Source organism: Mycteria americana, chromosome 6 (genome assembly GCF_035582795.1).
Source record: "Mycteria americana isolate JAX WOST 10 ecotype Jacksonville Zoo and Gardens chromosome 6, USCA_MyAme_1.0, whole genome shotgun sequence".
Lineage (NCBI taxonomy): Eukaryota > Metazoa > Chordata > Aves > Ciconiiformes > Ciconiidae > Mycteria > Mycteria americana.
Window position 1 is genome coordinate 27,571,161 of NC_134370.1, and position 18,464 is coordinate 27,589,624.

At 36.1% G+C, this 18,464-nt stretch overlaps 1 protein-coding gene across 1 annotated transcript in view; it reads right to left on the bottom strand.

The window, feature by feature from the left end:
• Nucleotides 1-1,114: 1,114 nt before the first annotated feature.
• POLR3A (RNA polymerase III subunit A) overlaps nt 1,115-18,464 on the bottom strand; it is a 39,381-nt gene continuing 22,031 nt past the window's right edge. Inside the window, exons 22-31 of the mRNA XM_075505167.1 lie at nt 13,797-13,883; nt 13,629-13,711; nt 11,215-11,385; nt 10,512-10,605; nt 10,309-10,401; nt 9,700-9,864; nt 8,855-9,019; nt 8,421-8,552; nt 6,925-7,057; nt 1,115-3,124 (exon numbers count right to left, since the gene is read on the bottom strand). Of these exons, the coding sequence (XP_075361282.1) occupies nt 2,976-3,124; nt 6,925-7,057; nt 8,421-8,552; nt 8,855-9,019; nt 9,700-9,864; nt 10,309-10,401; nt 10,512-10,605; nt 11,215-11,385; nt 13,629-13,711; nt 13,797-13,883 (1,272 nt within the window). The 3' untranslated portion in view covers nt 1,115-2,975. The remainder of the gene's footprint in view (nt 3,125-6,924; nt 7,058-8,420; nt 8,553-8,854; nt 9,020-9,699; nt 9,865-10,308; nt 10,402-10,511; nt 10,606-11,214; nt 11,386-13,628; nt 13,712-13,796; nt 13,884-18,464) is intronic.

Genomic DNA, 18,464 nt, shown 5'->3' on the forward strand with positions numbered 1-18,464 from the left:
AGGATCAGTTTATAAATAATGACTTATCGAGGAGTTTCTAAGCCTGACAATTAGGGAAAAGTTTACATCTGTTTTAAAACAGATGAAAAATATGGAGAAAATTAGAAATCAGGCTATGGGTATTCATAACTAACTTAATGAATTTTGGCAGCCAATTCTTGCTTTCTTAAAAATATGCCATCAGCAGCAGCGATATGAATCAGGGTTCCCATCTCAGGCCGCCCACTTGCAGCTGGCCTTGCTGCCTGACTGCTGCTCCCTTGGCTATGCAGTTCATACTTGAGATTCTTCAGTAACCCTGCTATTCTCAGTTCAATGCCTATGTTCTACAGGAGCTGGACGACGTTTAAAATTTTACGGGCGTCTGGTGATCAAATTTGAATGATAGTACCTAATTGTTCCCGTCACCTAACGGCTAGAGATTCTAGCATTAACTTCACAAGTGTTTTTACTGTAGTAAGTACACAAACAATTCTGAGACATCATAAAAGAATCAGTGATGCTTTTCCAAGCAAAGACATGTTGGCTGTCTGGGATGTTCTGTTCTCGGGCATCTACTGTTATCTAGTAAATTTTCAGAAACAAAATTATTTCTTGAAAATTTACATTTAACTTAGTATTTAATTTCAATTAACACATTAATTAGAAAATGGAGGAAAATGTGCAAAACAGTATTTATTTTTTAAAAATGAAGCCCGCACTAAAGATAAGAAAATTAATAAAAATGAAAATTTTAAGAAATATCCCAAAGTTCCAGTTCTTTGACCATTAAAACCAACCCTCAAAATAAGCTGCTTATGAGTGAAATCCAACAGCTAATTTGTTTACTGACTGTACAGAAAGCCCAAACAATAATTACTGATTCAGAGTGCTCTTGTAAACAATCTATTTTTGGCTGAAATACTGTGAAGTGCATAGCCTACTTGGAGGGCAAGGCGTGTTTATATTTACTTTAAGCAAGATAGGTTTTATATTACATATTCATTTACGTTGTAAATACCTGAGATTTAAGCTCAATAATTCTCAACTGTCTTAATAACTAAGCAAATGAGGGAGATGGAGGTTAGGTCATCCATAAATTAATTATGCACAAATATAATCATCAATAAACAAACACAAGGTTTACACTTTCTTTATCTCTGCCTCTTTTTATTGTCATATGAAAGACAATGATAACAGATGTAATTTACTGAACAGTTTTAACACATACAAGAGAGCAAAACCACCATTTAAATAAACGCATTTCACTGGATTTACAAACAAAACAAAACAAAACAAAAAAGAAAAAAAAGAGGCAGTTACCCATTCCAATACAAACTCCACCCATTTACACCTTCAGAAGAATCTTTATTCACAAAAATACCAAGCACTTTCAGTAGAATTTCCCATGATAAAATGAAGTACTTATCCACAGGAAAGGTTTATGGGCTTTCTCTCCATTTGGCCCCTACCTGTCTTATGTCTTTAAAAAGAAATAGAGCTAGACTTCTATGCAGACAAATCATTAAGTGGCAATCTCACTGAGATCAAAGAAAATTTTAATTTATTCTGAAATTTCTATTGTTAAAAGGGAGATAGGAAAATATATATGGCTTTTAGAGCAGATACTAAATGCATTACATTCTCAATCTTTACCCTGCCAAAATCTAGGCAGAAGTATATCTTAGTGTCACATTGAAAATACAAAATAATTTGAGAATAGCTATGTTGAATTTCACATGAGGTCTTCTCTGCATGGAGGATGATTTTAAAAATAAACACAGTGGCACCTTAAGACTTAAAACTACAGATTTACGTTCTCTGAATGTAGCCTTACACTTGTCTCCATGTATCAACGAAAAGAAAAACTGCAGCACAAACCCATTCATTTTCAAATGCTAGATCATTCAGTAGCCTGCTTTTACTTCATGAGTGCAAAACTTAAGTGTTTCTCTCCAACCTTGACCCATGTTATGAGCACACTGAATGTCCAAACACTGCTGACAAGAAAACACTAAGATACTTTCCCTCCACAGCACTAGCGTAAATTTAAACATACTACACTGAAGTAATTTAAAATCTATATTCATTCTGAAAACTGCTCTAGTGGGCTAAAGATTAAAATACTTCCAAATTATTTCATGGCAATGCATGAAAACAACTTACCTTTCTACTTCTACTTTATATATTAAAATAAAACTAGGTTGTTCAGATGATCCTGCTCAATTATGAAACTTTCCCAAAACTAAGACTGCTGTAAATTACAGATTCCAGCAGTGTAACAGCTGCTATAATATGAAAAGCTATTTATAATTTGTAATGTTCTTATAACAGTCTTCTCAGAATTTAGTAGCAGCTTTACAATCTGCAGCTTCTTGCAGGTACGTCCCAAAGCAGAATCCTGGGGAGCAAAACCGTTTACTGGATAACTTGGGATAAAAGAAAAACAATTAAAAAAACGCAAGCAAAGAGCAAATATTTCAAACATTTTCAACAGCACTTCTGAAGTTTAACTCAGTATGAATTAATCAGAGGCTCAGTTCTAGCTTTCTGAAGTCTCTGTTCTTAACAGCTATAGATTGACCTCTCCAGCTCCTGTTGAAAGGCCATTTCCAAATGCACTCTGTGCAAGCTCACAGAACTCTCTTGCAGTTTTGGGGGTTTTTTAATCAAATCTGAATGCATGTGTCTAATACTGAGTTAATAACAACTTCCACCCATTAACATTAACACAAAGATTAATTCTAGCACATGGAAAAGAAAATGTTTTCAGCTGAAATCCACTTTATATTTATTTCCACTCTCTGGTGCAGAGAAGCCTCTCCTTTCAGGGTCTGTACGAACAACAGGTGGTAAACAATTGGGCAATTCTTTTGACAGTATTTAACTTACCAATTCACAGTAAGAGACACACAGAACTGATAATACATATTTCTTAATTTAAATGATGTTTTCTTGCTATTTCTTGTTTTGCTATCTTGTATTATGTCCAAGTGCTATGTAACAATGGGAATATGAAATTCATTATTATCAAATATCAGAGGCCTCCTAGGAGGGGTTGATTCTTTGTCTGCTTTGTGCAACAGTTTAAAAAGTCCCGTTCCAATATTCATCGGAATTCCCATGATGATGCACTCAGAAACACCTAGGGAAAAAAAACAAACATGTTGAACATCTGAAGAGTAAGGATTTACAAAACTAGTTTAATTTGCCCATTCTGTATGCTTTGCCTATCAAATCTCCTTGAACCTCACATATAAAGACCAAGGTCTCTTCACTAGATAAAGTTAAATGTTATGGTCATCAGATCAGGATGTTATTTAATCTGTGTTATTTAAATTCTAGACAGGAAAAATTCAACCTAACCTAAAAACCTTCTCTAGCAATGAAAGAGCTTCAGAAGGTTTGTTTTTGGAGAAGACACATTCCACTCAGTGCCAATAGAGAACTTCACGTTCGTTCTCTGACTCAGTGCTAAGACTTCAGTCAAATCTGGCCAAGTTCCCTTGAAACCCCGGCAACTTCCCAGTGAAAGAGGCATACCACTACTTTAGCTATACCACTTTTTGCGTTTTCACGATTCAAAAAGTGCTTGTTTTGAATTTAAAGATTTAGTCTGTCCCAACTATTTTTGATAGCTATAACATTTTCACAGCAATGTGCTGACACATTTATATTCCAGATCTACTGATGTATACAACTTTTCCAAAGAACGTTCCACATTAAAAGCAAACTATCAGATACCAGTGTTTTTTCCTCTGCATAGCGTTATGATCCAAATGACACTTTTGCACATTCTCAGAAGTGTAAGAATATTGTCCTTCATGTAAATGTTTAAGAAAATAACAATAAAAAGCTGTACCTTTGAATGCACAAAGGATGAAAATCAATTTGCTTCAAATTCTGGCAAGATTTGATTGATAATTTAAATGTGGATGAATGAAGATTCTGTGTTTTTGCTCTTAGACCATTGCTGAATTTCTACTACATATTTTCCAACATTATGCATTTAAAAATCTTGTGCAAAATATAATGCTTAGGAGTTACTGTACATTTAGGCCCACTACTTTGTACAGCCCCTACAGCATGCAGGTTACAATAGATAAAGGAAATACCTTTCTAACACCTAGTAGAATAAAACTTACTTGGTTTTGCACAACAACCTTTCAACCTGAGCCAATCACTGAACCATGGAAACTGCATTTAGACTTTGGGAATCCTTCTTCGCTTGCAATACTTCCATGTATACAACCAGAAGCCCTTCCTTCCCACCTCCCTTTTGCCTCATGGACAAAGTAATAGTTTGCAGCATCTGACAGCAGTCACATATAGCAGGAAATGTTCGGACAGAACATGCCGCTGTAACGACCAAGTGTATGTTATATATCTGCTCAGACTAATGTATACTAGAGGCCAACGACAATCATATCAGACAGGTGAAGATAATGATGTTGTTGATAGCAGAAGAATTGCCAGGACAGCACGCTCTGCTCTAATGACCATCCAAGACTCCTCCAATGCAATGTCTTGTAACACTACCAGTTATAATCTATACTACCAGTTATAATCTATTGCAGATGTCAGCATCTGGCTGACAGCTATGAACTACTGCTCTCACTTTCAGCTAGGTAGAGATGAAGCCAGTCATACTGCAATAAGAGCAGAGTTTATTTTTGACACTTCCCTTCCAGACTACCTCCTCATAAATGAACGTCACAGCAGTGATCTGTAGCTCTCAGTTCCCACTCTTAAGTTAGAAATGAGAGTGCTGTTGGCTGCTCTTTGGGAAGGGGACAGAAAGGTAAACTGACTGGATCTCTAAGCAGTGGCTTGCAGATAGTAGCGCTTCCTGCTGATCCTGCTTCCAGCATGCAGTGGATGTTGCTGGAACTGGATGTACTACTCTGCTCCAGTTTCAACTCACTCTGCCCACTGAAAGGTGACATCAGCAATTCTCAGAAGAAAATTCTTGTCTTTATGCAGGTAAAGCAGGAATCAGCTGTTCCCCATTTTCTCTGGCTGGAAAAAGCATCTTACAAGACAAAAGAGATTCAAGGGCCACATGGTCTAAAACTACATCCACACATTCAGAAGAAGCACTGATTTGAGATGCCATTCAGTTCAGCACCTATAATTGATTTTGGGTATATACTCATTTTTCTTGGCGACATTTATAATTTTTTCCTGCTCTGGAGATGCAAAACCATGAGTGTGTAAGAGTCTTTTCACAGCAATTCAAAGAGACAACTAGTGATGGCCAGGTCAGGCAGCTGCACAGCACTTTTTCATACAAGCAAGCCATTATGATCTCTTCAGTTTTGGAAGACAGACAACAATTTTCTGTTTTGTCCATTCCATTTCCTTATTTGAACTAAAACATTTATATAGAAGGCAACATGAAAAGATCTTTGGTTTCCACATTACTCAAAACAAGATTTTACCAGCTCAAAGGGGACTTTGAGAAACCATTTTCTTTTCCTTACTTTCCAGGACGGAATCAGTCTCCCATAGGATCTTTGCTTTAATCATGGACAAATAATAATAAAAAAATTAAGAAAATCCCACTCACGTGGAATGCTGGACAGCCAGAAAGTGGCAGAGTTTTTAAAATACAAACTAGTAATACAAAGGTTTCTAACAGATTCCAGCGATTCAGAAAATATACTGTCCACAAAGCACTGTTTGAAATTGACTACACTTTCTAAGACCACCTAGAAATACACACAAACTAGCAAACCTTAACATAACACATTCGTATTTTTAAACTTCATTAGCACCCAGAAACTCCAAATGAGTGGTTACAGCACCAGGCTGGTAGGCCTTACATAACCAGATGATGAAGAAGGTGAAACCTGCTTGACTTCTCCTTTTCTTTGTTTAACCTACTAGATAGAGACTTTTAAACAAATCATTCCAAAATGTATGTAGCTTAAAGGAGAATGAAATCTGGGAGGAATGGGGCAAAGGAGTTTAAAAAAAAGAAAAATAATTTCAATTCCAAATATTAGAGTACATGGCAGAAATGCAAAAATCAAGAGACAAACCGAATGACAAAATTAATCTATTTGAATTTTCTGTTTGGCTGTATGTATGTGTGTATGTATGCACTTGTGTGCATCTATACATATGCTATACATATGTTTTTAAACTCTCATCAGATTCCTTCATGAATTCAGTGAGAAGATGATTCAGTGGATGTTAATGAACTTAACTTTAAAACTGAAGAACAAATACATTTAAAAAGAAATTTCTCAGGACAGGGATCTTCTCTGTTCTGTTAACGAATGGAGTACTGATAAACAAGGCTTCTAATTTAAAAAAAAATTAAAAACAATTTTTATCTATTTAGATCAGAACTAACTAAAGAAGTCAAGAACTTTGCCTTTCTGTTTATTTCTAGGTACAATTGACAAATCGCATAAGCAATCATTATGCACAGTATGATACTCACCTAAGCTACCCAAGACATATATGTCTTCCTACTTCTTAGTAGGAATGAAAACAAAACCTAAATACTGAATGGGGTACTAGAGTCCTTAATCAGCTCTAGGTGTTGAAGATACACAAACTTTCACAACTGAAAAAATAGAACTACAGATGCTGGTATTTCACTGAGCTATGTGGTGAGAAATAAAACCAAATTACTAAAAATCTACTTTAAGAAACATACAACAAATGCCCAACTGACTTCAAGATCTCTGAGATGAGAAGTAGAGAAACATCCACCAAACTTCTAGGATCAAGAAGTATGGATCAGCCTCAGACCTGAAGTTTTTGACATGTAAGCTGAACAGAAAGCTTAACAAGGGCAAAAATCCAATGCTTTGAAGAGGTTTACAGATGCTGGGTAAAGACGTGTGCTGGTTTTGGCTGGGCTGGAGTTAATTTTCTTCACAGTGGCTGGTATGGGGCTAGTATATGCGCAACAGAATTTGAAACACCTACCACAAACAGAATCCTTCTGTCCAAAGTAGGCAGCATCAAAGAGATGGTCTGCAGTCTTTTCAAAAGAAGCCAGCATCAACACACTTTCCTTCATTTTTGCCAGTCCAAACCTAGTAATGCCCAGCACTTCACCCTTGATTGATGGAAAAACCCAAAGAAAGACTATCACAATAGTGGCTGGAGGTCAGTTACGTTTGCTAAAGAAGCAAATCAAGTGAGCAACAGAAATGTAGTTTTTATTCTAACAAACATATGAAACAAGTAGTAAGTAAAAAGGTTACTATCTACAATATAGCATTGTCATAATATGCTGCTTCACAGTTAAACATCCTGAAGGTTAATAGTTTGGTAGTAATCAATATTTAAATAAAACAGAAGTGATTATTCATACACAACAGAAGCTGTTATAAATGGTTAATAGATTTTTTTTTTTTAAGCAAGAATATTGGAAAGATTGAAAGAAACATGGCTATGAGAAAAACCACACAATTATAACCTAGTTGCCGAGCTACAAACTTTAGTGGGGTCTGAGAGCACTATGCTGAAGCTACTGCCTATTGTCCACTGATAAATCTGACTTTAACTGCCAGGAGATTACAAAAGATATTAAATCTTCATTTTTTCACTCTCCAGAAAAAAAGTAATTAGCTTTTTAAACTAACTTGGTTTATTTCTGCCTCTGTTTCTAATGAACATCCCGATTATAACGGACTGTGCACAGAAGCACAAGTCAGAAGTACAGACAAAAGAATGCATGCTAGGAGCCCAACAAGTGTAAAACACTGCACTCTTATGCCCTTTTCCACTATTGTGTTGCAGCTCCACACGGCCAGCCCTGGGGACTGCTGCAGCTCAGTACAACAAAGCCCTACAGTTTTGGGAGAAGTCAGAACTCCTTCCTCCATTTTACCCATATTAAACCCTTGCACTCTGACAGGCCAAGTGGAAAAATCTTACTTCACTAAGTGTACTGAAACCTAAAAAACATATCAGATGTGAAGGAAAGAAAGTCAATCAATAAAGAACAGATATGATGTTCTACTAACAAGTTCCAGAAGACTGTTCGTACTCTACATGTAATCTGATTCTATTTGTAATGTCTGTATCCTTTCACTCTTATATACAGTGCAGCTGCTATGAACCACACCCCATGTGGTTTTCTGCATAGCAAGCCTTAAATTGCATGCATGGTTACCCAAACAGTTGATTTTCATACCACAATTTTTAGGATTCCTAGTTCCAACATGAAATTTCGATTTCCTACTCATTATATCAACTTGTTTTCAGTCAAAATAGACCTTCTCCCCCTACCCCCAAGAACTAGATTAATTGAGCATTCTGTTTGATATACACAACAGTATTGGTCAGTACAACTTAGGATTCTTTAAACCTATAACTGATTTCCATCTCCCTAGCTCACCCATCCTTCTCAAACATGGTAAAATTAATTTGTATAAACAGGCCAATGTAACATTTGGAAAAAGCATAGTACAAACCTTGTAAGTCATTAGATCCGATAGCAACATAACATGTCTCCTGTCAATGCTCATACCATGGTTCACCATTGTATACTGAATCTCATTGATAATGGTTGTCCGAGCAGCTTCAATTCCTAGTGTCTTCTCTACCTATACAAGAGATTATGTTAGATTAATGAAGAACCAAGTGCTTGGAGCAAGTATATTCCTGGAACAAATACCATCTGATGTCAGATAATGATCTTTTGCATTTCTCTGGTTTAAAAATATTTGTAGAAAGAGCTTCTTTGAAGTCAAGAGTGCTGCCAGTCGAATTACTCTCTTGTGTTAATGCATTCTGACAACTATTAGTGAAATCAGGCTTGATTAGATACCAACTGCTGCATCTGAGCACAGGCACTTGTAATAAAGATGCTATGGGGAAAAACCCACAGTACCCATTTGAACATTACCTCGTAAGTGTTGTTAGAGGATGTTTTTGTTCCTTTCACTCCGTGAGTAGCCATAACAGCTCGCAGATTATCACCTTCAACTAGAAGTTTGTATTTTTCCTTTCCACTTTGTTCATCAATATGAATGACAGCTCGGGAAACCTCCGGTATACCTTGCACTACAACCTTCACAAAACAAAAAAAGCTAGTAACTTTGATATGTACAGTACTGCAGTATAAAATGGTAACCCTTACCAGCATTCAAACCTACTTAGAAGCTCCAGTCTTGGATGTGAATGCTCAATTAAAATACATATGAAATAAGACTTCCTGCTCTTAAATACACTAGTGCAAATGTGACATGCACACTGTACCACAAACCTTACTGACTACCTACATCTTATATTTTATGCCAGATTTCCTCACATTCAGACCTAGGTCTCTGAATGGTGGTTGATCCACGCAAATGAAAGGGCATCCTGTCAATCATAAGGTTCATTTATCACTATTTTTAAAATCTAAAGTAGACAGTCTCCTCACAGAAAGCTGCAAAAATGCCAGATACCGTCATCTGGTTCAATTCTAGATGCAGCTGGAAGAAGATATAACTATTTCATACAACTGCTGCACTCAGAATGCTTCAGTAAATGTAAGGAAAGTATCGAGCCTTCAATTTTATTTAGAAAGATCAGTAATGGAGGCTTAGTTTCAGCTGCAAAGCAGTAGCAACGCAATCTAAGATTTATGGACTCAGCCTATCTTCATTGTCAGTACTGACAAGAATTATTTCGTCTTCCCACCACAGAACTCCAAACTATTATTAGTGATTACCTCCCACAAAAGCACGAGACAGCCTTTGTTTTTACCTTTGGTAGTTCTTCCTTCAGGGACTGCAATACATAATACATTGAACTCTTGCTATTTTCACGAGGGGTCACACATACCACTGCTTCTCCATGGACAGCAACATCCCCAGGCTTTACTCTGAGTTTAGATATGCAAATAGAGTAGCGTACAGTCTCTGCATTCACCTGTGGCAAAAGTCAGCCAGCAAACATAAGGGTATCCCTCTTAACATATATAAATCTGCTCAAATACGTGCAGCAGTCTTTCAACAGAATATAACAAAGCAGAATGTAGAAAAATAAACAAAAATTGTTACTGTTATAAATTGCATGAAATACTATCCTATGCTGAGGGTACCAGCCTATATGTTAACTAATGGACAGAAATGGCATCCTTGTATTTAGCAAGACAACAAGAAATGAATGTATGTTCTCTGATTTCCAAATAAAGGAAAAATTATCCATTTACAAGGGGGAAAAAAGGGAAAAAAAAATCCAGATGTAATGTAGCCATGGGATATCCTTCATTCACTTTCTTTTTTTAACTTCCACTGGTCTGATTTCTGAGACAGGATTAAGAGACCCTTTGGAACTTACCCAAGGCATATTCTACATAACAACTTAACTCACCTCTAATCTCAGTAGTCTAATGCGCTCTAAAGACAGCTTCACTAAGATGAAACAATCATCTGGAAGAAACACTTCCTCAATATATTCTGAAATCTTTGAGAGATAAGGACAAAACAGTTAGCATGTGAAAATGGTTAAAATGCCCCATAGCAACTGGCTAATGTTTACCTTTAAAGCATTAGCTATAATACAATTTTTCCTACCTCTCCTAGTAAAGTTTTCTCAATTCTTCCTTTAACCAGACGAGCAAAATCAGGATCATCATCTTTGTCCAACTGTGCTGTTATAATAGGGGTGCTACAAAGAATAAACACACAAAAGAAACAGTTAGGAAATTGCTCAGCTAGATTACAGATGGCAATTTGAATTACAGCTTGCCTTATGGAACCTATCTAATATCTAGAGTAGTTTTTTTAATAACATAAAGAGACCTTCAGCTTCCTCAGGCACATTTAAGAAAATTATTGTTCGTGTACTTCAGGCTAGTACAACCAAGCAAACACACAAGGGATTATAACACAACTAGTGACTATTTTCATGGTGTACACTATTCTAGTATTATTTAAGTATGGCTTCATGGATACCTAGGAATAGGTATGCTTCAACTACTGCTAAACACCAGAAAGTTTCACAATATATGAGACACACCTAATAGAATATTAAACTTAATATGTAACCACTTTACCTCATTTGATTTTCAGAAAAATAAAACTTGTCTCTACTCTGACCCTAAGTATCACTTAGTCGGACAGACATTAGATTTTTCTTGTTTGGGTATTTCGTGCATTCAATGTGGTCCAGTATATTATTGAGAACAGGGAAATGCTATCGCATATGGCAAATTTATCCATCAGGTTTCACTTAGGCAAAGGGGAAAAAAAACCCAAACCAAAACAATGTCAGTACCTAATAGCCTTTGAAGCATTAATGATTTCTTTGATTCTTGGCACGCCCAAAGTAATGTTCATTGAAGCAACGCCAGCAAAATGGAAAGTCTTCAGAGTCATCTGTGTGCCAGGCTCACCAATACTCTGTGCACAAAGAGCTCCTACTGCAGAACCAGGCTCCATCTGTGCCCTGATAAAGAAATTCTCTCATAAAAAATTACAGAAAGAGACACAGAACTCAATAAGGCTTAAAATCCTAAGCAAGCAAAGACAGAAAATATTCTGATAGATGTATGAGAAGTTTGTTAATATTTTTTTAATAAACAAACAGGAGGGAGGTTAAAAGGTCACCAATACTCAAGACTGATCTCATGCAAGGCAAAAAGATGCCCTGTCATACATGCATTCCACAGGTCCCGTATAACATCCATAACAGAAAACAAAATGCTTATCCTCCTTCTCCTAAGCATCAAGCAGTAGGTTCAGGATTCCCCATTCAGGGAACATATGCTAACATTTCCAAAACTCCCCTTTATGTGTTTAGGCCTGAGACCTTTATAAAGTCTTCTTTAAGAAATCATTATGCAGATTATTTTTTAATCAGAGCAAAATCCAGATATTAATGCCTTCTTGTTTTCATCTTATTCAAAAGCCCTATACTGATGACCTACTTTCCCTTCAGGTTATGCATGCAATAGGCTCATTCCCACATTTGTCCCTTTCTAAAATTCATGTACTTTGAGACTGGTTGTCCTTACAGGACAAAAAACGAAGGCCACTTACTCTACAGTATGCAATCTGAACATGAGATGTGAGGGGTGGTTTACATTCTCCCCTACAATTTTGTTCAGATCCTGCAGTTAGCATTCTTAAGCTTGCACAGAGTGCAATGTGATCTGCTTTTCTAGAACAAACATAACCTCTGAACTTAAGGCACAATACCCCTTCCTAAATCAATCTAACTTGTAGCAGCTTCTTGCATTTTCCTTGATGAACTTTTACCAAGTAAAATTGCTGTCTAATAGTGATTTAGCTTGTAACATCTAAAGGAATTAATTCTGGGTGACTGTAAAGCAAAATTATTTCAGCAGAGGTTATTGTTTTCACTATTATTTGGAGATCTCTTTACATTCATGTCATATCTACCCAAAAATTGCTGTAATGTCAGCTGAGAGATTTCTCCTGGTAAAATGACAGTAGGCTATAAACCAAAACCAATCATCATAGCAATTAGATCCTTTCCAAGGGCAGTATCTTTCAGTTATCAGATCTGCATAACGTAGTATGCTAAATCAACTTACTACAGTAAAATAGGCAATTCATGTTTAAGAACACTTAAGAGAAATGTAAGCAAGTAATCCTAATAACTGAAAGCAGAAAACTGATAATTGCTTTAAAATAGTTATGTTAACAATTTAACATACACATGAATTTTCTAGAAAAAGAAAAAATATTAGTAAACAATTGATGCAGGTGAGCATGAGGCCACAAAGCAGATGTCACCAATGGCTGCATGCCAATGAACAAATCCAAGGAATCTAATTAAATGAAACAACTCAGTGGATAAAGAGATGAAAACATCCACACTATCACTATCTTGTTAGAGACCAAGAATAACAAGCAAAAAGCTCCTACAAGTGCATACCAGATTCAAGAACATGTTAGCACGAAGTGTGACATAACTCTTCACAAACTGTGTAGATCAAGAATAACCATCAAGATTCATATGGATTTGAAACTGATCTATTCAGACTTCATTTTGCATGGACTCTTTAGAGGTTTGGAACAATCTCCTGCAAGAGGGGGTGGAAGGGAACATGTCTGCCAGTGGGTGTAAAAATGTGTTTAAACAATATCCTTTCTCACTCTGAATCCTATTACTTTTGGCTTTTACCAGAACCTGCTGTCAAAACATGATCCATGGATATAAGTAGTAAGTAGCTATAGAAGAAGTGTTCGCTGGTATGATTAGTACTATATCAGAAAAAAAGTGCCTAAACACAAGCAGATAGCTTTGCATGTTCAAGAAATCTAAAATGAAATATAAAACATTTTTTCTACAATGTAAAAGGAAACTAAACAGATTAGTAAGAATCTTCTAATGAAAGAATCTGATTATGACTCAAGACAGAAAGGTAAAAACCTCAGCTCTGTCAGACCTCTAGAACCGTTGTAGAAGACTCAACTCTGCCCTAACAAACCCACTTGTAGATGGTGATGTGGTTTTTTTTGGCATTCTACCTTTGTCTTGCAATGTTTCTGTCATTGGGGCCAACTGTTTCTTATTCTTTATTTGTATTGCATTCACAACAGAACCAACATTCATACAGTAAAAATAGCAAAATGCACTCCTAGATTGTAAACAAAGCAACAAACACTAAACAGGGGAGGGGGATGATGATAAATTGAGAAAATAACAGGCTAAACATTTACCGCATGTATTTGTCCCTACAAGTCTCTAGAAACTTCTCTAGTTGTGTTGGAGTAATCCTATCCAACTGATATAAAACTCGTGGCTGAAAAGAGAATAGAACAGTTAGAAAAGCAATAGTTTATGAAGATTTAAAGAAACTACATAATTACTCCCTTGAAACTATTTACCTCTGTTGTGCCATTGTCATTAATGCCATACTTGTCCCTAGTTTTTTTTATCTTCTCAGAAACACCTTTGATGAATTTTTTAATTTCCTGAAATTACATTAAAACAACAGTAAGCAAAGACATGGTCTTCATATTGAAGTCTTCAGCAGTAAGTTATTTGCTTAGAGCTCTTCAGCAGTAAGTTATTTGCTTTGCTTAGAGCTTAGAGCTAAATGGAATGTTTACAATAATAAATTAACAATGCACAATATGGAGAGGAACATCAAAACTTAGACACGCACATACACTAGAATATAGCAAACCAGATTCACTCTTGTGTAACCACAAATTAGTAGCAGTACATGAGGAATATGGTCCACGCTGAATAAAAGCATCCTTCCTGAGCACATACTGAAAACTTAAAGAGATTTGATTTTGGTTGATCCTTCCCTCCTACCCTCCATTTACTGAAACTGTTTCTACCATAAAAAACAAAGCAAAACAAAAACCAACCAAACAAAAAACCCCTCAAAATTCTTATTTTCCGAGTATACTGACACAAACGCATTCTTACTAATTTCTCAGTATTCGAAATAAGTCAAAGTGGAAAGACTGTGGCAAGAGAGGAAGTGTATAAAGGACACTTGCTCGATAGATTTCAGAGATTCAAGATGTACTTTATTTGGGGGAAAAAGCCCTCAAAATTGGTATATACACGTCAGTCTCTACCTAACATAGTTCAAATAACTTCTCTATGCTGTGCAGCAGTCTTGCAGATAATTGCACTTAACATTTAGTAGTACATAAGCCTTTCACTCTCTTACCAGGTTTACCCAAAAGTAGTTCTAGCAGTCTTTACTGGAACATAAATTAAAATGACACTGTTAGAAAAATATTCAACATTTCTATGAGACATCATTTGGGCATTACGCCTTGAATATAAATATGTACACCAGAAGTCACGAAATATGAGGTCCACAATTCTCTTCCATAAAAGTGGACTCAGTGCAAGTCATTACGATAACACAGGGTTATCAAAACCAAAATATAAACAAAAAGCAAGAGGAAATCCTTCCCATCAACAATGATTTAAAAAAGCCTCTGTGGAGAAGTGAATAGTTTGATTTTTAGAGTCCTTTTAAACCCTTTCCATCACGCTATTCCTGCCTGACTACCAGGATGATGATTATATAGTATCACCTGTTCTTCACTCAGTACTGGGACTCCTTCCAACCACTGCAGTAGCCAGGCATGAGAATTACTTGCCAAAATTGAGTAAATATTTGAGTGACTGCCTTTTTTTTTTTTTTTTTTTTTTTTTTACAACTGAATTCATAAAGCATTGTCAAAACACTTCTATTACATCTTAACAGAATCCTCAGATTCTCAAAATAACAACATTCTTACTGGTATTCAAGGTATTTTCAGACCGTACATTATTTTCTGTGAATACTAGAACAAAGTTCAAATGAAAGAACCAACAACAGAAGTGTGCTGCTGGAATGGATGCTTCAAGTTGTTTCCCTACTTGGATGACAACAGGATGCATTCATACATTTCTGCCCCTTTTGCCCTGCAGTAAGTCATATTAATTCACAAATGAAATATTTTGCCATTTTAAAGGTTTTTGACCCTGAAATCTTTGCATAAAATTGATGATTTGATTTATTTCCTAAAATAAGTGTTAAGCAATAATGTGGCATTAGAAAAACTAATCTTTTTACTACAGGTGCATAAAAAAAGCAATATTGCAGGACTGACAGAAGATCATCCAGAACATTTGATCTAGAGGGAAAAAAACACTAAGGAGAGACTTTAAAAGTAATGCTATCTTGAAAGATGCTCCTCTTGTGGAGGGGTAGGAAGGGAGGAGTGGAAGGGAAAGAAGGCAGAAGGTGTAACACTAACTTCTCCCTCCAGAACACTGAATACTAAGTTATTTTAAATTTTCACCATTTACTTGCATAAAACCAGGGGACAGTAATAACAACCACACCACCACCAACTCCTCCAAAGAAGTTGTCATACTGGCTGAAAAATTGGTCATGTGGTCATACGGAGAAAGTCCACAATAGGGCAGACTTAAGACCAAAACAGCATAGGACTGCAAATAGCAAAACTATGTATTGCCAACTTTCTCTGACAGTCCCTGAGTTCCAAAATATATTAAAAAAAAAAATCCCAACATGTTAAATCAATTATTATATATAATTCTGAACTGTAAAAATAAGGTACTCAAATGATACATTATTTCCATACACTAGAGCCAAAAAAGGTGAGAAATAAAAGATAAATCCCTGAAGACATTTATTTTTCATTGTCAAAAGTTTTATTCATGCACAAGAACTAAAAGAGGAAATGACCTATTCCTCTTAACTTTCAATTATCTGTTGGCAGTTTACCCAAACTATGGATTCATTTATGCTACAAATAGAATGAAAATGTAGCTCACTCTTTGCTGAGCCTGTCCGTCTCTATGGACTTATCTTCAGTGCAACACCATCCTCTATAAGCACTCGCTTCCACAGCGAGCTCAAGAAACCATTGGTTCTTTCACATCATCTAAACCTATAAAGTCTTTTAGTCTGGACCTGTTTAACAAAAAGGCACCAAACTGACTCAGTAAGCTCAACGTGGGCCTTGTCAGCTCCTACAGAGGTGATGTTTAGTCAAAATAGCAGTCCAGGGTATAAAGCCTAGTCACCCAGGTGTTTGCATCATGTTTGCCAGCACTTAAGCTAGTGGGATCATTTATATACATGAGGCACTGCTAACATAAGAATCCTCACAGTTAAGAAGCCCACTGAAACACAGAGTGGTACAGACAATCCCACAAGACTCAGCAATAATCCACTGAAGTCCAGGCAGACCCATTAGGTCAGCTCTACATGCCAGCACTGACTGGCTGGGTGCTCAGCCTTTTCCATGTTTGCACCACACTCCCCAGTACTCATATTCTATCATCTCAAAAAAACCACAGAAAAATATTTGAATTTTTATTTTTTTTTAATTGTGAGGGTTTCTAAAGATTTTGCCAATTTCAATAAAAAGAAAACAAAAATTTCCTTTCACCTGTAACTTAATGTACTCAAATACATTAAAAAATTAACACAATTGAAACTGCACCAGCCAACAATCTGCTTTTTCATCAGTTGAATTCCTTCCAGTGAGGGCAGAGTGCAGGCAGAATGAACACTAGGCTGTTTGAAAAAGGCTATTTAGACATACAGTTTTCTGGACAAGAGTGGATAAGCGCATTATATGAACCTCCTGGTAAAATAACAACGATAAGAAATATCTCTGTTCTGGAAGGGAAAAGTGGAGGAGAGGATAGGAAAACATCAGAAAAACATGCTAATATCCCTAAAGGTTGAAAGAATGAGTTTTAGAAAGGAGAGTCAAGTACTAAAAGAAAGCTTCCTCAATTCCTCAAAATCCTCAAATTTAACTATGGGGATTAATTCATGTGTCATGGTTATCACCATTAAAAAGGAATTGGGTAAATTATTCTGATGAACTTCTACATTATAATTTAACAAGCAGTAATGTATATATGCTGATCAGTTACTTTAGCACTATACAGACATCTTCAGCTAAAAAGCACTAACATTAATGCTCACACAGTGCACACACATGCTACAATTACCTCATTATATTTTTCATAACCTGTCTCAGTTAATGTCTTCAAGGATGAACAGAAAAAAAAAGAAGAAGAGGAAAGAAGAAAATGTAACAGTATCTAAAACTTAAAAATCTTAAGTTAAACTAATTACCATTAAGGTGATGTAGCCATATCTGTGCTTCTGAAATTAATAGCAATTAGTTAGATTTTCCTGATATTATTAAGATGATGTACACCTCAAGGAATAGCTTTATCTTCAAACTTTGATACTAGTATATTGCATTTTTTTTTTCTTTCAGAGATGCAGTTAAGATTTACAGCATATTTCAAGTACGGATATAATTATTTTTTCAACTCTGCTCTAGCAACGGAATTGCAAATCAGGTTTATAAACAACTGCTTACTAGTTTTGTCACCTTCTGCTCTGAAGTACTCTGACCTACTAAAAAGAAACCCTTCATAAGCAGGTCACTAAATTCATGTTGTTCTCATCACTGTCAGTAATCAGAAGGTTCATCAAGGTAACACCTTTACGTGTCCACAGGCAGGTTAATTCTACAGTTTTTATCACTGTCTCCCAAAGTAGTCCTAAGCGTGGCTGCTCTCATAAATATTAAAATTGCTTAATGCTCTTTCAAACAAACTGACTTTTAAATTCAAAGTGCAAGCAGTCATGTGAACATTCACCCATCCTTAAAAGACATGTAAGTAGTCCCCAGAAGATAAGCCCTGTCCAGCAAAGCATTCATACGACAGAAGTTTTTTGCTGGGTTAGTATCATAAGCAAGCAAGGTAAAAGCAAAGTAAATAGGTCTAAGTGTATAGCTGGTGTTTCTAATCACAGGAAAACAAGCAAATGAGTACAAACAGTTATTCAGAAAGTTGATAATATCAAAACATATGGATAATAACTGAGTATGAGACTCAGTCCTAGTGGTTTCTTACATAGAGTCAATAAGTATTATTTAATTTCTGATGTCCCAGGGGAAGCACATAATTACTGTACCATCTTGCTATGGAGAGGAATTCCAGCAAGGTATCTCAGATCAGCGGCACTTTCTACTCAA